The 20,871-nt window shown below is 53.1% G+C and overlaps 8 protein-coding genes across 8 annotated transcripts; 5 read left to right on the top strand and 3 right to left on the bottom strand.

Moving 5' to 3' along the window:
- Nucleotides 1–1,018: 1,018 nt before the first annotated feature.
- On the top strand, nt 1,019–1,339 carry RHO25_003052 (uncharacterized protein; the record flags this gene model as incomplete). The annotated part of the gene is made up of 1 exon (XM_023598579.1): nt 1,019–1,339. One exon carries the CDS (start codon nt 1,019–1,021, stop codon nt 1,337–1,339), a length of 321 nt encoding a protein of 106 aa, XP_023455504.1.
- Nucleotides 1,340–3,365: 2,026 nt separating this feature from the next.
- RHO25_003053 (uncharacterized protein) lies at nt 3,366–4,067 on the bottom strand (the record flags this gene model as incomplete). Its single annotated transcript, XM_023598580.1, has 1 exon — nt 3,366–4,067. One exon carries the CDS (start codon nt 4,065–4,067, stop codon nt 3,366–3,368), a length of 702 nt encoding a protein of 233 aa, XP_023455511.1.
- A 5,349-nt stretch (nt 4,068–9,416) lies between these two features.
- Nucleotides 9,417–10,582, bottom strand: RHO25_003054 (uncharacterized protein; the record flags this gene model as incomplete). The annotated part of the gene is made up of 3 exons (XM_023598581.2): nt 9,417–9,437; nt 9,491–10,372; nt 10,427–10,582. 3 exons carry the CDS (start codon nt 10,580–10,582, stop codon nt 9,417–9,419), a joined length of 1,059 nt encoding a protein of 352 aa, XP_023455512.1.
- Nucleotides 10,583–11,163: 581 nt separating this feature from the next.
- On the top strand, nt 11,164–11,976 carry RHO25_003055 (uncharacterized protein; the record flags this gene model as incomplete). The annotated part of the gene is made up of 1 exon (XM_023598582.2): nt 11,164–11,976. One exon carries the CDS (start codon nt 11,164–11,166, stop codon nt 11,974–11,976), a length of 813 nt encoding a protein of 270 aa, XP_023456226.1.
- A 708-nt stretch (nt 11,977–12,684) lies between these two features.
- On the top strand, nt 12,685–13,541 carry RHO25_003056 (uncharacterized protein; the record flags this gene model as incomplete). Its single annotated transcript, XM_023598583.1, has 4 exons — nt 12,685–13,000; nt 13,061–13,150; nt 13,203–13,333; nt 13,386–13,541. 4 exons carry the CDS (start codon nt 12,685–12,687, stop codon nt 13,539–13,541), a joined length of 693 nt encoding a protein of 230 aa, XP_023456225.1.
- A 520-nt stretch (nt 13,542–14,061) lies between these two features.
- RHO25_003057 (uncharacterized protein) lies at nt 14,062–15,733 on the top strand (the record flags this gene model as incomplete). Its single annotated transcript, XM_023598584.2, has 3 exons — nt 14,062–14,088; nt 14,139–14,255; nt 14,312–15,733. 3 exons carry the CDS (start codon nt 14,062–14,064, stop codon nt 15,731–15,733), a joined length of 1,566 nt encoding a protein of 521 aa, XP_023456228.1.
- A 2,455-nt stretch (nt 15,734–18,188) lies between these two features.
- RHO25_003058 (uncharacterized protein) lies at nt 18,189–19,622 on the bottom strand (the record flags this gene model as incomplete). Its single annotated transcript, XM_023598585.2, has 2 exons — nt 18,189–18,341; nt 18,399–19,622. The coding sequence occupies 2 exons, from the start codon at nt 19,620–19,622 to the stop codon at nt 18,189–18,191; spliced, it is 1,377 nt and encodes a 458-aa protein (XP_023456227.1).
- A 458-nt stretch (nt 19,623–20,080) lies between these two features.
- On the top strand, nt 20,081–20,409 carry TMA7B (Translation machinery-associated protein 7B; the record flags this gene model as incomplete). Its single annotated transcript, XM_023598586.2, has 3 exons — nt 20,081–20,099; nt 20,163–20,255; nt 20,312–20,409. The coding sequence occupies 3 exons, from the start codon at nt 20,081–20,083 to the stop codon at nt 20,407–20,409; spliced, it is 210 nt and encodes a 69-aa protein (XP_023456230.1).
- Between the last annotated feature and the right edge of the window lie 462 nt (nt 20,410–20,871).

Consider the following 20,871-nt stretch of genomic DNA (forward strand, 5'->3'; position numbering starts at 1 on the left):
ACGTGCAGTCTAAGGCTGCATTGGAGATCCCCGGCTGGGGCAACGGGATGCACGTCGAAGCTGCCTCAGGCCTGCACTAGCAGGTGCGATAGAGCTGCGGCTATTCCAGCACACGGCGCTCAGACGGCTCGCGCTGAGCAGTGGCGCAATCGTGCCTCTGTATATGTCGTTGCTTGGTGACCACTTTCTTGTTTCTCATATGTTACTGGCCTCCGACTGCTGCGTCGTGATCGCTTCAGGGCTTGCTCGTCGCTGGACTCATCTCTACTTCGTTTCATTGTGTCGTGGCACTCTGACATTGAACTTGCATGGAATTGGCGCGCATTATGTTCTTCGCGCAGTGTCAGTGGCTTGTTACTATAAGGCTCCATCTCACCAGTACATTCTATCCGGCGCCCATCCGCGTCCGCGTCCGCATCCAAATTCTTGGCAGACTGACAGCATTACCGAATGCAGCTTCGCTGCGCCCTAGCGCGATGCTGCAGCATTGTGAACTTCAATAGGTAGCTTTCGCTTGCTCGCTACACCTATAGTGCTGGCTTTCGGTCGCTTGTTGGCGCAACATTGGTGCTCCAGCTGACTATTGCAATCGGCGTTTACCGCGTGCGGACACAGCCACGATCTGGGTCTTGGCGGCCAACGATTGATTCAGCATGGCACAAACCAAGACTGTTAAACCCCGAGATTGGACCTCGAAGTCACCTATTGCTGTGTTAGTGGATTAGAATAGCGGAATTCCACTACGTCGGCACTTTCAACATGTCTGGGGAAGCACAAGCTAATGTTTCGAGCACAAAACTGCCCAGACAGGGCCCAGAGCAATGAATATATATGAGTCGTTTCTCAGTGGCAAGTAATGGTTAGGCACATTGTCAGCTTTCATTCTTCAGACTTCACAACAAGCAGGACTTACGAATTACATTCTCGAACGTCCACAAGCCGGCCTTGGGACACATCTTCCGAACATCCAGGAGTCTTGCACTTTTGTCAAGCTACCCCACGATCACGAATTTCTGATATGAAGCTCAACGCCGCAATCATTTTGGCCTTCTGCGGCATCAAAGCCTTCGCCGCTGCTCAGCCCAGCCAAGAGGGTCTTGTAACTCGCGACTATCTTGTCGAGCTTGCGAATTCTCTTGATAAGCGCGATCCTGGATTCCTGATCCCATTGGTCCTATCAGCTGGAGCTGCCGGCGCAGTGGGCGTCCTCGATGGGGCAATCAACAACAACAAGCGCGATGAAGATGCGGATCCACGCGCTGCTCTACTCACTCGCGCATTACTGGAAACGGCGTTTATCAAGATGCGCGATGTCGACTTGAACGGCCCTGCGTTTTAGGTCCCTTTCATGGCGGAACTTGACACTGTCGAAGGGGCTGAGGTGATGGCTGGATCGGGAACGCCGGCGAGACATCATCACAATAGCGCGCTGTATGTCGATGAAGGACAGATCAATGGGCACTTGTCAAGTACGCCCGGCCTCGGGGAATGAACCTCCAGGGTCACTGTAAATAGCCTGCGTATCGATGACCCACTGCTGCTGGCTGATCATACTCCACCGTGCATCGTAATGATGTTTACGCTTGTTTGATGAGAGACTAAGATCCATTGTTAGCACATCAGGCCTTAGGGAAATGCTGAGGTCTCGCGCCGCTAGCATGATCGTAGCTGGACTTTCAACGACTCCCAATGACCGTCTCCGTCGCAGCGGATACCATAGAGGACGGCGTTTCGACCCTGTGGGATGCACATGGCAAGCACGCGGCCACGACATTCTCGCGAAGAAAAGGCCTCCGTATAGGTGGGTAAGCTGTCGCTTTCCCTCCTCTCCGAGTGCAGTCGTTTCTCTAATGATATCCCATCCTGTTGCTCGCAGTTCTTGGAAAAGCATGGGACGCATCGCTCGATACTGGTTCGATCCAAGGGAGTGCAGGAGAGATGTCCGTGGTGCAGCTTTGGTGTCCTCCCCATGGTCTTTCGGGCCGAGCCGGATGACTAACCCACAAATTTGGTCGGCCCTCGTTCGAACGTCACACGTATACTCTCACGCATCAACATTCTCTGGCCAGGGGCACAGCATGGCTTCCCGTAACCAGCGGCGCACTTTAAATTGTCGTTGATTCGAAGCTCAAGACCATAGCCCCTGAGCGCTGCTCACAGAAGTGCCCGCGGACGAGAAGAGATGACTGCCGGCTGTCCGACGCTGCCAACTCGTGCTCGTGGCATACAGGTCCTCTTGGACAAGATGCAGTCACGACCCTCTGGTCACGTATAACGTTGCTAGTCTTAGGTTTGGTCGATTCGCCTGCTCGTGGTCACACGAGAGTGACTGCAAGCCGGCGGGGAAGTCGTGTCGCCATATGCTGTGACCAGCATGGAACGCAGAGCACGTACCACTTTCCGCGGCTTCTCTTACAGGAGCGCCCTACTCATTGTGCGAGCGATCAGCGCCTACATGCATGAGTGCGCGGGGAACGCCTGAAGAGGAATGCGAGTCACCACAAGGTGGACCCCCAGCGTGGAACTGCAGGTTTGCAATACTATTCCCGGCTTCTCTCCTGCCGATTGGCCTCACGACTGATCTCACGACTTTCTCAGCTGCCACTGCCACGCTCGAGCCATGGTCTCTAGTCGGAAAAGATGTTTCCATTGCGACGGCCCTAGAGACTATCGCACCAGGCAGTCCTCGTAAAATGGGAGTACTCCGACGAATGGTGCGCGACCGCTCAGGAGAAAAGGAATTGGCGTCCAGGTTGTACCAACTGCTTTACTCATCACAAATCTGCTGAAGGCTGGAATCATCAAAGCAGCGAGGGCTATGACAGCAGGGGCCTGTTGAAGACTGTTGCACCAGACTGATACAAAAATGCACTCTGGCGTGGTGGCGTGGGGGCTGGTGAAGCCCGGCCTTACGCATGTCGTTCACAAAACTGGTGTACAGTTGCCTACCCAGGTCGTTGCAAGAAAGCGATCATGTAAAACAACCAACCTTAAGTATCACAAGTCACCTTTGCAAGGTCGTCGTTGACCATGAATGAGCCATCTGCACTCCCATCCGACTGCGCAACTGAGGGCGGTCGAGCTTAACGCTTATTCGTGAATCACTTTTACTTTGGCGAGAACCGGCGTACTGGATATTGGCAGCGCTTCACTCGGCTAGCGCGGGCGCTAGACGATGTCCCTCGTTTACGGGTAGGCCCGAATATCTCCCATCTTGTCGGACTACCCTCCCTAACCTTGGCCATAGTCTATTAGTCCAATCTTCAGACTTCTGAGAGCTGGAAGGGGAAAGTATCTGAAACCATCAAAGTTTCCGAAGGGACTACCAGGGTCGCGAAATTTCGATCGGATCTACTCGCCATGCTTCATTCTTCCCCAGAGGCAAGGCCTGCGCCTTTGACAGCTCTTGTCAAAATCTCCATTACAACCGCATCCTTGCTGCGCGAGTACTCCTGCATACCCACTCCTTTCTCCTTCGCCGCCTGCGCACACTCTCTCTTCGTTTGCGCATACAGTTCGCGATCACTTGAGTTATCTTTCAACCAATCTCTGAAGATCCAATGCCGCGCAACCATTGCGCATCGCGGGCCGAATACATGCAGATTGCAGGAGATGGGCTCTGAAGCGATAAAGAGACGGTGCTCATACCAGCTCGGTTCGCGGAGAAGGTATTGGAAGCCTGCAGCTTCAAGGCGGGGAACGTAGAACGGTTCAAATGGACGAGCGATTTCCGAGAGGACGAGATCAATGTCTATAATTGCCTTTGCAGGAAGTCCTGGGACAGCTGTGGAGCCTACGTGAGAGATTGATAGAATTTTGACTTGCTTTCCATCTTCAGCAGCTTGTTGCGACTCCCACGCGGATGTGATACGAGACTTGAAGATGTCGAAGTAAGTAGGCCACTCCGGATCCGGCTCAATAATATCAAGGCTTGCAGGAACCTTTCGCTCCGAGATCCGTTCTGTAGAAGCCCCGTCATCATCGAGCGGGTGTAGAATTTCGGAGACGGAAAAGCAGCTCAGGAAATCCTGCATTCCAGCCGCTGAAGCCGAGGACGAAGTCGACATCTTGTAAGTAGACTGATCGCTGCAGACTCGGATCGTATACTACTACGGGGCACTGTCGCCTCTTGTCGAGGCAAGGAAAGAACGAGAGATTTCTGTTTCGATCGTGCTGTCTGAACGATTGTACCCGAAACCGAGATCATGGATCCCGAGGTGGACCCGAGCATGCCGAGCGAACACTACTCTCCTCTTCTCACTCGGCACTCGACCACTCGCAGTTCTCGAACAAGCATTCAGCTATGCCCATGACCTCGTATCGCCGCAAGACCTCGCCACGCTACCAGTTCGCGCATGTGTTCGCACTCAGCTGAAGACGACCCCGCTCTGCAAAGACCGCGCCTTGCGCGCCCTTCAGCCGCTCTGTACCCTGGTCCCGCTGGCAGCAAAGGATTCAATCGAGGAGAAGACGCCGAGAGCATAGTCTGGTTCCATTTATGACCTTGAGAAAAAGCCGGAAAGACTGCCTGTTTTCAGGCTTGCGTCCCAACACGGGCGTTTTTCCTTTCGATCTAGCTTACGCATCAAAACCGTGCCGAAGGTGACACCAAGTGGCTTCGAAACGATCGCAGAACGTGGGCCGTTTCTTCTATACCAATCATCAAGCCTGCACAAGGCGACAATGCGCAGACTTGACGGCCATCCAGCGTGGGGGTAACACGCGACTTCATGCACTATTGCATGAAAGCAGCGCCGCCGCGTTTCATGCGACCTGTCACGCAAGCACCGCTCGTGCCATCGATACTTCTCTACTGCAGGATCACAGCAGCTTAGCCTTTCCTGCGTGCATTGCGAGTTATCCTATATCTCCGCATCGGCTGCCTGCCATCTCTTGCGGACTCCTGCATTGCAGAATATACGTATCACCTGAGCACTCGCATCGTTGTGTTCCTGCATTCGCAGACCGCGGTTATGCGAAATTCAAGCAGGTGGGAGCAATAACATATTTAGATAGCGACCATGGGATCGCATCTGCTGATGAACCATTGCTCTTTTGCTACTCATCTTGAAGCGCGGGAATCTGAAGTCTGAACTCTGTGAACACCGCACCAAAATTGCTACTGCTGCACCAACGAAGCTACGCTTGACCGCAAACTCACCATTGCATCCACACTAAGATGGCAGCTTCGACTCGGCTGGACGTAAAGCCCCATGAAGCCCGCGAGGACCGGACTGCGCACATTGCTATGGCGTACCGCGATAATCTGCCTGGGCTGCAACGGTACTGGTAAGCAAAAGTTATCGCCACGCTGCGCTTGCCAGATTTACGAGCCCAAGAGGCTCTGTTCATCGCGTACTGCTGTCAGCGGGACGATGTACACGATATATTGATGGACGAATACGATATGGAGCCATATGACGATGAGCCTATCCCTCAGATTGACAGGTATAAACAGTGATACGCCGTGAGTTCAGTGCATCTGCATACTATCAAAAAGACTGCACAGCTGATACATTTACAAGGGGCAATTCCAAACGCTCTTGTCTCGCCTCACAGTGAGGAGATGCATTGCGCATTAGCACAACCTTCCGGCCGAAGTCAAGACAGGATATGAAAGCACAGGCAAAGGTATGGCCTTTTCCCCTTGGAGCATCGGCCGCCATTCGCTGTGGGCAAGACATCTACGAAACTCTGCTGCGTCGACTAAGAATTATGGATTGAGGACAACACGGTGCTGGTGGCAAATTCGCACATCAACGGAAAAGGAAGGCTGGACCACAAGTCTTAGCACGTTGAACGTATTCACACTGCGGCAGGACTATTTTGCAGGGTGTATCTACAGTCATTGACTGGGATATAGAAGCATCGAAAAGCCTCAAAACAGGCTACAGCATGAGTCGGCGCTCTCTCGCGCTCCGATCTGAACCAGACATTCGCGTGGTCTTAAAGTGTTACAAGAGTCCTCGGAAACTCAAGATCTGCGATCCATTTCAATTGGTCTTTACAACTGACTTGCTGGCAAAAGAAGGTTGCAATTTTCGAATTCAACGAAGATCATTTCCATGCCATCGTGATAGATTGGAACGCGCCAGATTAGCACTGCGCTTGCTGCAGTCAAATTGTATGAACAAAATACTAATGCTTGAACGGTTTTGTGGTCCCCGGATCCTCGATACCCTTCTCGCTGCAGCTTTGGTTGCCTTTCGCCGAAGCCCACGTCTTCTGCAATGTCGGAAAGTATGCCCTGGACCTCGTTCATCGAATGCGCAGAGCTCAACAAACATTCCAAAGATGTTGCCGTATCGTATGCGCCAGATGCGAGGCTCATGACGCTCCGAAGGTCCGGCCCATTGCATTTCTACGCCTTCTGCTGCCTCGCGTTGCTCGTTGTCTCCTCCAATGCAGTCCTAACAGCATCTGAACTGTCATGAAGGACAGTTCAGATAGTCCCCGATATATCGTCGTACCTCCAGCGTGTCTACGATCCAGTCCACTGATAGCACCACTTCACCGACCCCCAGTTCAGGGAATCGTTCCAGCATACTTTTCATCACGTTTCCAAGCAGCTCCGGTATTTCCTGCGGCTGTTCCAATTCTCGAACACGCTCCATATCCTGCAGTCGCTTTCGGTTCATCTGCCAGCTGTTGTGATAATCCCAAATGGTAAGCAAAGCTTGCGGATGGCGAGACCAGTTCCAAGACGTTGGTTCATTTTTCATCGATTGGTTTTCCATGACCTAATTCTCTTGAGTGTCACTCTGGCTACCCGTCAGCTGCTGTCAGTCACCTCACCAAGCGAAGTGGAGGAGCTTACACCCTGATCATTGAGAATATGGGCGATTGGCAACCTCCTGTAGTCGTTCGTATTCGCCGGTTGACTTCCGTCAACTTTGCTCTGGCTTTGTCTCTGCATTGTGCTGATGTAGCGTTCAGGTTGAAGCGATGCGACTTTCCGAGAGATACTTCTCGCCTGAATGCATCATCAAGATCTCGAGCTGGAATTCTTTTTCCTGGTTTGCCTTCCTGCAGCTTGGATGCGGCACAGCTATGACATGCAGCGCAGAAACAAGTGGAGTCCCTTGCACTGGATTTGATACCACATGCCTCATCCCTCAGCGTCGTCAAAAGCTACCATTTTTCACCGTCCAGTGCCGCAGTCGTCCAATCACGTAACGTGATCTATCAGACGCGGGCGAAAGAACACCCATCCAGCCCGTCCTGCATTCTTGGATCACATGGCATACGTATTGTCCATTTCTGGTCTTCCTTCACATACTTGGAACCGTTCTCGAATTGGACACGTCAAGAAATCTCAAGAAAGAGCCGTGCTGTCCAGCTGTATGTCAGCGTCATGGTGCCGATGCTCAACTGGGCATCTAACCGCTCGCCTCCATCGGCCCTGCCGCCCTGCATACCTAAGTGGAGATTCAGCCCGTTCCCGGTTACGATGTTCTGCCTCTTTTCGGCTGCTCGCATCCTCGCATGAGAGCAGTGTAACATTTGCCGCGGGGCGTCCAGCCTTGTTGATGATGGTTTTTGCATTATTGCAGTGGCGGGGGAAGACAACCTTTCGTGTAAATCGTAGAGGTCAGGCGTACTGTGCACTTGCGGCTAATTCTTCTCCCTTGAGCTGAGGCACTGGTCAGCATGACATCTCCATTGCTTGTAGAGTGACCTGTGGTGGCACATCGGGTTTCGACATGCGCATGTAAGCCGTCGCCACACGTACCTAGACGATAGCAGTAGTTGCAATATATTGATGCAAGGCACAGACCAGACTCGCAATCAAATCGCCATGGCATCCTGTGAACCCACCAATCAAAGCTCTTGTTCAGTGTCGCTGAGGAGTCTCTACGCAAGGCCGAATGTGAGCGAGCCGCTTGCCGACGACTATTGCGATGTCACGGTTTACCGATGACCAAACCCCGGCTATACGCCATGATCTCCTCATTAGATTTGACTCTGCTACCCTGTTCGATAGCATGCAGGACAATCTCTTTCTGCTTACTGTGTGCTGTTCAAGCTGTACCTCCTGGGAGGAAGAATTGGAGCCAAGACCCAGTTCGCATTCTCTGAAGGTTGTCCAGGCAGGCTGCAAGAGACGTGTTAGCAGACCCCGAGATCAAAGTTCAGGTGTTATGCCCTGCGATGCCCAGGGGTTGTGCAAGGAGTCCATCTGCACACCAATGCGGGTTCCATCTACTCAAACCATTCACTATTTGAACGAGGACTAAGTTCCGGTGGTATGCACGAGAGGTGCTGTCTTGACGGCTAAGCGAAAGCTCAGCCGTGGAGGCAAATTCCTTCGAGCATTGTCACCTTTTGTCGCCTAAATTCGGTCCGAAAATCTTGGGGTAGCACAAGGAATTCTAAGGTGCAATTATGGGAAGCACCTGGTGAGAGGAGTGATATTGGAGCTTTGTTGCAAGCGCAGGCACTTTGCGTATATAGTGATTCGGCTCCAAGAATCATTGGTGGGCCAGTGTGGTTGCTGATGATGCCAGAGTGAGCAATGCTTAGGGGCTCAACCTTTGCGTAGAACCTAGGAGCTAGATCGAAGGACCACTGTAGTAAGAGCCAGAGAGTCCAGAGAAGACAAGAGACGGCACATGAATTCAGCCTCTTGGACCCCGACCCTCCTGCTTTCCTTCTTCTCGCTGGGGGCCATTTTGTGTCGTGCGCCATTTGACTCATCAAATGGACGGCCAGACATTGTTGTTAGCGTGAGAATACCATGGAATGATCGACGCGGCAGTTTGTTGTATGTATCTCCGATGTGTGGATGCATGCATGGGCCGCGTTCTGCTCTTTCCAGCTTTCGTGCGCGGCGCGCCTACTCCCTATCTGGCGGATATCTCCTCTCATATCTTCCATTCCCTGGTCATGGAATATCCTCACTACAACTGTCCGATCTACTCCGCAGATGCTTTCTGAATGGTTAGCCCTCCATCGGCGTTGGCCCCATCATTGATCGAAGAAATACTGTAACCCGTATGTCAGCAAAGGAAAGAAAGAGCTTCGGAGAATGGCAGAGGAAAGAGCACGAAATGTTTCATCGGCAACGAGAGTCGATATGCGTCGGCTTCAAGATGTGAGCAAGAGATCCGAATGACGATGCATGTCCTCTGTGGAGCAGCGCGCACAGGGTAGATGAGCACCTGGAGAGCGAACGAGGAATAAGAAATTCCAGCGAGCACAGATATGAGACCGCGATGAAGTGCGATGGGGCATCGTCAATGATACATGTATACGAGCGTTGCCGTCGCCGACTTGGACCGCAAACAGAATAATATGGCAACTGTAACTCTATTCCAACCGAGTTGGGAAATGAAATTGCTCAAGCCATGCGGCCCAAAGACCGTAAGCAGCCAGTCCCTCTCTCTCATAGACTGACACTATGATTTGCCAGCTCATCATACGACACTCTTCTCAGTCTGTAGTCAAAGGTCAGCAACCAGAACGCGTTCTGAACTCTCGCATCACTCACCTCGACCACGTGGACAAAATCGATCTTTCCGCACTCTGACGAAGGTCTGTAGTTGCCGTTAGATACTTCAGAGTCATTCTTCCTCGTACCCTTCGACGAGCCCATGCTTCGGAGTACTCTCGACAGAGTCGCCAGACCCAACGCCCTTCCGAACGTGCTCCCCGCGACCGCCTTTCGAATCGCCGGTAGGCAAACAGCAATTAGAGCCACTGTACATTCAATCATGGTCCAAAAGACCTCAGCGGATACGATTCCCAAGACATCGTAGGTCGGAAGGCCCATCACCGTTGTACGATTCATGGCTTCTGAGGGAATACCAGTCTGAATGAAGACTGCCATTCGCACGAATGCAGCCGCTGTTGCGATAGATCCCAGCATGAAGCAGCATGTGATTGATATCTTGTTAGAAAAGGACAGGTTGAGCTGGAAGATCCATGGAATGGGCAGTAAAAGGACAAACAGATCCAGGCAGGCATCGAGGATGGTGTATATGACCGTGGGCAGGAAACCAAAGGGACACTTCTCAGCGATCTCGCCCAGTGATCCCCAGTTGGAACTGAAACTTGTTCCGCAATCGAACAGCAGGCCAAAGAAGAATGCTACTGTCCAGCCAGCGACGATGGCAATCAAGGTCCAGTTAGCCACATTGAAGGCCTTGTACGATCCGAAGAAGCGACGATAGAGGAACAAGATTGCAAGTCGGATCAGCCCAAGCTGCAATGGTTGCAGGAAGAACACGACCCAGAATGTCTTGGCCAGCACGATCCAAGCAGGTCCGGCCGTCGTGTACCAGTTCTCGACGTCCTCCGGGCTTGAGTGGGAACCAACGGCGCCCTCAGATGCTCCCCAACAGATTATGGCAGAGCTACCGTAGAGCAGAATCTACATTCGTGTGTCAGATTTGCATGTAAGTCATCCTGTCGAAGATGCACTCACCATGGCTGCAACACATAGGTAGTCATCGATATGCCATCGGTACTTGAAGGTATCTCCGGTGTTCCCTTGAGACAAGCGAAGGCCTAGGGCAAGGGTGGCCAAGACGGTCAAGACCAAGGTAAGAATGAGCGTGCTGGCCTCAGTAATGGCGTACATGATTGCGAGTTGAAAGCTGACGTGGCACACCACAGTAGATGCGAACAGCTCTGCTTTATGTCAGAGATGAATTCCAGGAGACATTGTTCAACCCAACGGAGGTCTGATCTGGACTCCTCTTCTCAACGGTCGGCCTGATTGATCTTGCACTGTACCATACTTCAGTTCGATCAAATGGTGTGGCGTGTCGCTTTTGCTCATGCGCCTGCAGGCGACGCGGGTGGAAGTCCTGGAACTACTCCTTCTGGTTCGATCCGGAAGAATTCTGTGGCGTGGTTTGACACTTGCAGCATCGTGAACGCCTTCTGTTATACTAGCGTATAGAATCTGGACCAACTTTGAAACTCCCGGTAATAGGTGTCTCCACTATAGCCAGCAAGCTGACTATGCAGATACGGAGGACTCATGACTCGGCATTGTCGGCATTGCGCCACATCGGCTCCTTTCCCACGTCACGCACGTGGGAATACACCCGACACGGGCTTGCGGTCGTAGATCACACTCGCCCATTTGGAACCTTTCGTCGTGACAAGAATGCACTTGGTCATCGTCCTAATCACCAACTAACAACCAAGTTAGCGATGGGAGAACAACTTTCGATCGAGCAGGAGACACTGCTTGGCCACGATGTTCCTCAAAAACTGCATCGCAGACACGCCCTGAGCTGGTTGTTCACGTCGTTACTGCTCCTCTCGAATCTGGTGTTCGGTCTTGGCTGGGCTATTACATGGTTTCGAATCGATCACGCCCAGAATCTTCGTTCATCATCGACACTTCCTTCGACCGCAAAGCAAGCATTGCATGATAACATTGCTTCTGTGCACAAGCTGCCTCAAAGGCCGGTCCAGTTCCACTGGTACACCAGGTACAGCTCCCTAAACTACACAGAAAGCGAATCAGCTTGGAACGACATCAATACAGCGCACGGCTATATCGCTGTCGACCACGAATATGCAGAACAGAACAACTGGAGTCCGTCGATGGCAGTTCCCGAAGACGGAGGGAAGGCCCTGTACCTGCTCGAAAGTTACCATCAGCTCCACTGTCTGAAAATTGTCCGGAAACTTTTTTTCGAGAGCCAGGCTGGACTTCCCTTGACGCTGCCTGTCCAGCATGTCAGACACTGCTTCGATGCTTTTCGGCAATTCATCATGTGCCACGCGGACGCCACGCCCCTTTACACTCTTGGACACCATACAAGCGGCGACGGACAGTGGCATATGTGCAATGACTGGTCTGCACTACGCCAGTACGCCACTGAACGGTCGGCATGTTTCCATGACCGGGTTGGCCACGAGGCCGTAGAAGATCAATTTGGGGACTGTGATGACGGATCTGATGGGTTAGTTGTCGATGAGCCAGCCATCGATCTCAGTAGCATAATGCCAGGTTGATCCATAAAACCTGCATTGTCCCGTAATAGTACGTAGTCAATTACTACGCACCCCAACACGTTCGGCTTGCCCGCTTGACAGCTCACAGCCACCATGCGCATTCTTTTTGACACCATAAAGCAGGCAAAATCGGGTCAATTGAGACCGAGTCATGCGTCTTGGTTCATGTCTGGACCCAATGCCATAACGGGTAGCTGTCGAGTCAGCGAATATACTTCAAACGCTTTCCAAACGCCAAGACATAAACGGTCGTCGCTTAGAAAGATATGTCATGACACATATTCGCCCAACAGAACGTGCCGCTCGCGTGGCTGCACAGATCAGTCGCCAACCAAAGAACAACCAGATCTAGACTTCAAGCCTGCCACAAGCAAGGGCTTTGACATCGGAAATTTCTGAGTCGAGGGTCACGATGCCAATTCCTTGCTCGCATGCTCTGACCATCGGGTGTAACAATAGTCATACTAGGCGTTCGACTACGGCCGGATGGCTGAGAGCGATGACAATTGACGTCGCCTCCTGTTTTCTTGGTGCGCAGCACGGCAGAGTTGTAGCCACGGCACCGAGAGCGCGGCATGGGATGCCCGCTTGTATAAGACTTGGAGTTGATCTGCATCTGTACATGCTTGTCAGTGCAGAATCAACACGCTCGTTATCTTTCTTCAGCACCATTCGCAGCAACCCCAGGGCTTCTTCCCACACAGCACCATGCATCTCAACGCCAACATTGCGCTGCTCATCGCTGGTTCCCCGCTGGGTCTCGGCTTGCCTCTTCTCGGGGGCGTCTTGGGAACAGTCTCCAGCCTGACTGGCACCCATCTCGCGGGCTCTGCAGTTCCGATTGGCAGCACATCAAACGGTCTCACTAAGGCTGCAACCACGACTGCGACCAAGACTACAACAGGCAGCAGCAACTCTGCCGGAGCTCTGGGTCCAGTACTTGGTCTTGCTGATCCTGTGCTGGGGCCAGTTGCTGGTGCCGGTGGAACCGTCAGTGGGCTTCTTGCTAGTGTCCCGGCTTTAAGTAAGTTGAATTCAAATATCAGCCAATCGATGAAGATGCTAACGGGTGTCTGTCCTGCAGTTGAAGCAAAGTGCGACACGAAGTACCAGAAGTGTACCGTTTCTGTATCTGGACAGATTGAGAATATGCTCACCGATGGCGGCAACTTCAGTATGTTAATGAAGATGGCATGAACAATTCTTTCACTAACAGTGATGCGCAGCTGGCAAGGCAACTATCTCAGCTTGGATGAAGGACGGGCATGGATATGGATCCGCCGACCTCGCTGGTGCTGCTCCGCTGCCATTCCAGATCGAGTGCAACCCCGCGACAAATGTTTGCCTGGGCACTTTGGTGAGTCCGAATCATGTAGACTATCTGATTCCCAGCTGATTCGGAGATACAGGCCGGCAACGTGACACAAGTCTTCTCGAATGGCAAGCAGATTGCACTCTGGGGCTGGGCGACTCCTTCTGGATCCTGCAAGAACGGCACTTGCGTCGGCAGCCTCACTGCCTGCGGAGATCCTGGCTACAAGGCCAAGCGTGGTGACTTGTGCTGAACATGGAGACTTCGGTGCTTGGTCTTGCTTGTGTAATGCGACGATGATGATGAGCTTGCTGTAATCCTACGCGAGAAAGGAGTATCTGCTGCATTGTACATACGCGTGTATCAAGAGAATGAACTTCGATCAGCAGTGAGATTCTCGCGTCTTTCGTGTCTGTTCCGTGCCCGAGTGTCCCTGTTCGCGTGGTTTGTGATCAGCAGGCGTGAGTCCACTGCCAGATGTTCCTGCCTGTAAACGAGCGTCTCATGAATCGCCGCAGCGTATTCTACAAACCGCGAAGTGAGGCTTGCTTTCAAGCGAGTAGCCCAAGGTAGTGCTACGTGAGGCTGCTACTCCGTAGGGCAATGATGTTGTAGGAGAGAGCAGAGTGCAACAGGGAGAGACAGGGGTGTATCCGCGAGCTAGCCAATACGATTCCGAAGGCTTGTCTGCGGAGCTCGACTTCCAAGCTGGGAGCTGGAGGAGATGAACATTGGGCTTTGTATAACATCTTTTTCACTTTGTCCTCACCTCGATGGCCGCGTCGCCGCTGGGAGACGATGTATACGATCCCCTAATTGCCTGTTTGGCTGCTTTCTGACATATGAGCAGGTCTTCCAACAGCTTCGCAAACCCATTGACCCCAAAGTGCTGGAACAGCGCGAGAAGGAGATCCAGGACCGCGTGAATGCGTCCTATGAAAAGGCCGAACAGCGCCAACATGAGCTGGTTAGTACATCTCAACGTATGTCGACACGGAACGCGACTGATTTCGTGCTGGCCAGATCTCCCTCAACTCCACGGCGCCGGTGACCATCTCCTCGGTCAAAGTGCTGCACGCGACCCACACGCGCCACGGCTTTCTCGAGCGCATCTTCGACCCTCTTCTCACCAAGAACCGCAAGGATGAAGCATACTACACTCTCCGCGAAGCCCTCACCGAAGTCTCCCACGCAGTGGACAAGCTCAACCGTCTCGACATCTTCCAAGCACCAATCTCCACCTACATCGACAAAGCCGAGCCGACCGACCCGAGCACCACACCGACCGACTATGCCGTATTCGTGACAGCAAAAGAGAGGGGGCGATATACCATCAAGACCGGCACCGAAGCCGGCACAGCAGAAGGGAGCGCTTACGTCAACGCCGTACTGCGCAACATATTCGGTGGAGGCGAGCGATTAAACGGACATGCGAGCTTGGGCACACGAACGCGAGAGACCTACAGCGCTACATTTGACACACCCATTCTCTCCAATCCTGACTTGCGTCTCGAGTTTGGAGGATTGAAGTCCAGTACCATCAAACCATGGGCATCACACGAGGAAGTTCTACGAGGTGGGCAGACGAAGCTTTTGTGGCGGACATCACCATTCACCAATCAGGAATTTGGCTACAGTGGTTTCTGGAGACAAGTCACAAGCCTGGCAGAGAAGGCTTCACCCACAATCCGTGGAGATGCGGGTGATAGCTTCAAGTCCAGCTTGTCGCATACTCTCACATACGACTCGCGGGATGCGCCCATGCTGCCCTCGAGAGGTGTACTATTCAAAGCAGTGTCTGAGCTCGCGGGCGTGGGACCACTGGCTGGTGACGTTGCGTTTGCGAAATACGAAGTGGAGAGTCAAGCTGCAGTACCTATTCCTATACCTGGTGTGAAAGGCGACAGTGGGGTTTCTTTCACTGCCGGCCTTCGTGGAGGATTCCTAGCTCCTCTGCCTCTCTCTGGGCAGAATGGGACAAGTCCAAGCAGAATCAACGACCGCTTTCAGCTGGGTGGACCCACAGATGTACGAGGCTTCCGACTCTCTGGCCTTGGACCTCGAGACGGTCCAGATGCTGTAGGAGGAGACGTATATGCTGCAGGAGGCGCCTCTCTTCTCTTCCCTCTACCTCGAGTAGGCAAGGACACGCCGCTCAGACTCCAAGCTTTCGTCAATGGAGGACGATTACTAGCTTTTCAAGATACCAGAACCGGCGGCAGGGATGAGAAGCAAGCCTTGACTGTTGGCGATGTGGGGAGCAGTTTGGTCAAAACGGTCGGTGACCTGGGCAAAAGCCTGCCCAGTGCTGCAGCAGGTGTGGGACTGGTGTATGCACACCCCGCGGCAAGAGTCGAAGTGAATTTTAGCTTACCATTGATCATACGGAAAGGCGAAGAAGGAAGAAAGGGGTTGAGCTTTGGTATTGGACTAAGCTTCTTGTAGAACCACGATCACGGACGCGGGATCATAGACACAATGTACAGTTGCGAACTCTTCTCAGTCCTATCAAAAGCCTCGACATGCAGCGTCCCGAAAGTCTTGACCGTTGACGATCATGCCAGAGTCCATTGATCCAGACCGCTCGACATTGGATCTCGATAACCCCAGTTCGTCCACTTCATTCGAACATGACAGGTGTAGCCATCCAGACGAGCTGTTTCCATGCTGGTAGGTCCTGATCGCCGCAAAGTGTGTCTATCGACCACCCACTGTGGAATTGAAGGTGTGAGATTGGTCAAGCCGTCTCTTTAAGGACACATGCTCGCTTGTCGCCGGTGAAAGCGCCCATGTGACTGATCTTGTAACCCGGCAAGTCCGAGTGCATCGACATGACCGTACAGGGTCAACTGCTCAACCAAGAAGGCGTTCTCACATGCATGAACAGCGAGGTTAAGCCAATTCAGAAAGAAGCCCTAACTACCAGTACATGCTGCATGATCGCGTTCCTATAGCCAAGACACTTGCTTGCCAGAGGACATCCGCAGCAGCTGTTCGGCGGTCATAAGATTGGTATCAGGCCGCAAACAGATCTTAGCTTGATAGCCGACGGCATTGTCCTGACGTTTCCTCTTCCTGACACGCCGCCGCTTGCGAAATGATTGCCTCGCGTTCCTGCACAATAGGATCGTGTTCACTCAGCTGGACCGAGCCGCAGGGAAAAAGAGAAACATCTTCTATCGGAGGCTGCAGAGACTTTGCCTCAAGATATTTGCCCTCAGCCGCATCCAGCACGTCTCCGACAGTGATACCATCTGGCTTGTCCAGCGTTGTGTTTCTGTAGCCCCCTCCTCTCAAACAGCTCCCTTGTCGGGAGTATTCAATCGTTGCGCACTTTAGAGGCGGGTGGCAGAGACGCATGGTACGACAACGGCTTCCCACGCGTAGTTTGTGTCTGTCTCCTGGCCACCCCACCATAAGACCTACCTCGAGTGTCTTCGGCACAGAAGTTCTGACTTCTCTGAATGACTCGTCTGTATAGGATCGAAACTGGCGTCGGCGGTCGCCGAAGAAAAAACATGGAAAGACGCTTGAATTGCTTGGATCGGGGTCGAGTGGCGAATAGAATGGAACTATGTTCACATCATCGAGTTCAATTCCCAGCTTTCTCTTGAGTTTCAGCGATCCATTGACAGCGTCACGCCACTCCCGGCCCACTTGTTGTACAGTGAGGATGTCCTTTGGGTGGAGAAAAAGGATGATCATCTCCAGTAGCTCTGCCGTCTCGAACACCGTTTGTGTCACAGAGGCGGACAGATTTGTGAGTTTAGAAGCCGAGTCGGACGCGTCGTGAAGCGGCGGTCGCAAGCTGTTCCCTGTGTTGCGTGTCTGAATGGCGATGCGGCCCTCAGTCGAATTGCTTGGAGCGCTCTGCCCCTGCGCGGCCATGTCTTCCTCGACTCTTCGAGCGCGACCCAGTCGTGCGTGGTTATCGTGCTGCAGGGACTCAAACGACTCGCCCTCGTCGTTTGCGACTGAGCATTGGTCGCCGAAAGCCATGCCGTCGAGGAACTTCGTTCTTGTGTTGCAGCAGACCGCAATGTCTGGAGAAAGGCATCTTGAATAGGCAGCAGAGTGGGGCAGAGGTTCGACGCGTGCGATGGCGCGTCAAGAGCTCATGCAGCAAGAGCGACTCTCGCGTCTTGTGAGATTCCGCATGCACAAGCTTACCTCCCAACCGGATGGCTCGAACAGTTGGCGTGGTGAGGATTTCACTTATGTCCTCCAGGTCTGACCGGGGAAATTTGAACGCTAGGGGCTCCCGAGCGTCAAGGTGCTTTATGCATATGGTCCTCGAATTGCTCCAAGACCTGCTCGAGCTTTCGTGGTCGAAGCACGGCAGGGCCTTCTCTAAGATTCATCATTGAGTCAGCAGAGTACAGTCTCGCTGTCGGACGCCAATCCCTACGCCTAGCTGATAGATGAATCTTCTCACCTGAAGCCACATCCCACCACACCGTACATAAGGCACGCCCAGTTGCAATAAGTTCTTCGTTTCATTACCAATACATAGAAACGCCTTCGTCATGACCAACCATATCGCGCCTCAAAGAAACGCCATCATGCCATTTGGGTATCTAGTAGTATTCTCAGAAGCCAGTTCTCAAAAGTCCCCCAAACTAGCACGCAACGCTTCGATTCACAAATTTCCTTCCTATCCGAAAGCGCTTCAGTCCTTCGGTGCTCCAAAATTCACGCATATCATGCAGCAAACAGACCTGCATGATCCAAAAAAGTAGTTGCCACAGTTATCGCTGCTGCAAAACGCCTTCGCTATGCTTCGCTCAATTCGTACTCGTAAGAAATGGGGTGCCCGGTTTCAATCTTCCGCTTGATTTCAGCCAAGGTCGGAGTCCGTCCATCGCTACCGTCGGAGGGGAGGTCTTCTGAGGGAAGCAAGCTACTCTTCCAACTCGCCCTCCTCGCTGACCTCTCCGTCATCTTGCGGCTTCTGAACAGGGGCGTGCGAGGCAGGTCCATCGACGGAGGCTTGTACATCCTGCATGGGTTCGGGGCGCTGCTGCTGGTCTTGTACCTTGACATCAAGTTCGGCCTGCTTATTTCCAAAGTCAACACGCATTGCTTCTTCCTGTTCCTTGAGTCCTCGTACCTTTCCGCCACCGGCGACAGCTTCTGGAACAGGCACAGTCATCGTGTCTGTTTGGCTGTCATTATTGAAGCCATCGATTCCACCCGACGTGTGCGTCTCGATCTTAGGCCGTTTCGATCCGTTCTCCTCTCGCGGCACACCATTCCCATTGCCATTGCCATTCACAGCCGGCTTCTCCTCTTCTCGCTCGCGCTTGACGCCGACACTGCTTGCATTGCTATGCCGCCGATCGCTCCCTGGCGGCATTAGTGGTGACACAGAAGCGGGTGCTCTCGTCCTGTTCCAGTCATCGTCGTTCGCTCCGTCAGTTCCAGGTGTCGTCAGCCCTGCGTAGATAGAGCTGTTCCCATCGGAGCCCGCAGTCACGGCAATTCCATTGACCTTGTTGGCTGTGCCGTCATAGTTGGACAGCATATACTCCACCGACCTACGGATATCCTTCAGCCGAACGTGATGTGTCTCCCACCATGGCCTGCCTTTTGTGTCATCGGGCAGCGACACTTCGCAGAACTTGCATGCTGCGTACAGGCTGGCGACTGCGATCGTCCGGCTGCTCATCAACAGACATAACTGCGTGTTGTTGCTATCCGTCACGAAGCCCCATGCAGAATTTCGCAATCTTTTGTTGTGTTCGATGCCATAGAACTTCAGCATCTCAAAGAGCTGTCTATGCGGGCTTTCCACTGTCAGATCAAAGCACAGTGTCTCCAGCATATGGTCCTCATTGTGCAATATCAGGTCCCGCCACCTCCAGAAGTCCTTGCTCTGTTCATCTACCACCAGATTGGGATTTTTCTGCGCTACGCGGCAAAAGGCCAGGACCAACTCCTTCATCTTCCTGCAGCTCTCTTCCACCTTCGTGGCTAAGAACAAAGCCGTGGCCGCCGCTTGGTAGTGATGCAGTTTGGGAATGCCATTTCGCTCCTTGGCCAGGCTCGCTCTCATCAAAAATCTTTGGAAAAATATGCTCGCCGTGCTCAATGTCAGTTGAGGCAGCTTGAGCATAATGCCGACTTGCACGATGAAGTTGATGCCCTTGATCCTCCTATCCCTCTCATCATCTGCACTCATGCCGTCCTGGATCGAAGGCGCGTTGGCCAGCTCCTCGTCGGTAAAGATCCATTGCGCTTCTGCCTCAGCCAGGACACGATTGGGGCTCTTAGGTCGCTGGCGCGTGGCCGGGTGTGCCGGAGGGAGGTGTTGTGTATGCGAAGGAGGCGGCATTGCGGCCTAGGTACTTGTGTGGTCCGCCAAAACGCTCGCTTCGGACGATGGAGACCAGTGCTCGTGTCGTGGTGCGAGAGGATCGAAGCTGCGATCGGGCGATGGCCGTGCAGCGCGCGATGCAGGCGATCAGGGTACAATCCGTTGGACGCGGCGAGACGATGCGCGCGACTGGCACATTGGGCGGAGCGATGTTCGCAGAAGCGTCGGGGGCGGAGATGGGAGTGGCAATGGCAGGGTGCGGCGGCGAAGGAGTGGGCGATGCGAAAGGCCTGCGCTGGAGCACCTCACAGTTCGATCGCAGTGTCCGGCAAGTGAAAGAAGGCCGATCGGCAGCGTCGCTTCGCCGGAGCCACTCCCGTCCGGACTGCCCACCAACGTCCCACCTCCACCAAAACCCACTCTCGTCAGCATCGTAGACACTGATCAGCATTTTCTGCTCACACACCTTCTTCGCCATGCCTTCAGGACAGGGAGGTACGTTCTAGACTCTCTCGCGCCATTCGATGCACGTTTCATGCTAATCGGTGTCTGTAACAGCCGGCACGAACCCAATCCACAACAAAAAGGCCAAGAAGAAGGCCGTGGAGGAGGATGAAGATGACAAGGCCTTCAAGGCTAAGCAGATGGCTGGTATATGGTGTTTGAGTGTGCACGACACTGTACAATGACCTGACATTTGGCAACAGAGAAGAAGAAGCTCGAGGAGGCCCGAAATGCCGTAGCAGGAAAGAAGGGACCGCTGAACACGGGTTCGCAGGGCATTAAGAAGAGTGGCAAGAAATGATGGACACAAGATGACTTTGCGAGACGATACGAGTCACGAACCATACGGCAGACGGACTATGTGCAAGCATGGAGCGATGGGATCAGGCGTTAGGGGAGATATACCTCTGAAAACTCGGGTTGTTGATTGCTAAGACGTGTTCCCCCATTCCTTTGTGACTTAAGAGATAAGGCGTGGACGAGGCGATCGTTTGGGCGTTGCTCTCGTGCTAATCTGCTCTTGTATTCGTGATCTGGAGCTGACCTACGAGCCACAGCTTCGAGAGAAAACTGCCCGATACGTTCGAGCGGCTGAGTAGGCCAAGCACAAACCGGAGTTGCACAAGAAGTCATTGTTGAACATGAGTCTACATTAGAACGCATTCCCGTTCGGCCTCCGCTCGCCTTCGAGACAAGTGTAGAGTCATGCCATCGAACACCATGAAAGTGAAATGGCGTCGAATTGGGAGGGCTGCGCGCCCCT

This window comes from Cercospora beticola, chromosome 2, assembly GCF_033473495.1.
Source record: "Cercospora beticola chromosome 2, complete sequence".
Taxonomy (NCBI): Eukaryota; Fungi; Ascomycota; class Dothideomycetes; order Mycosphaerellales; family Mycosphaerellaceae; genus Cercospora; species Cercospora beticola.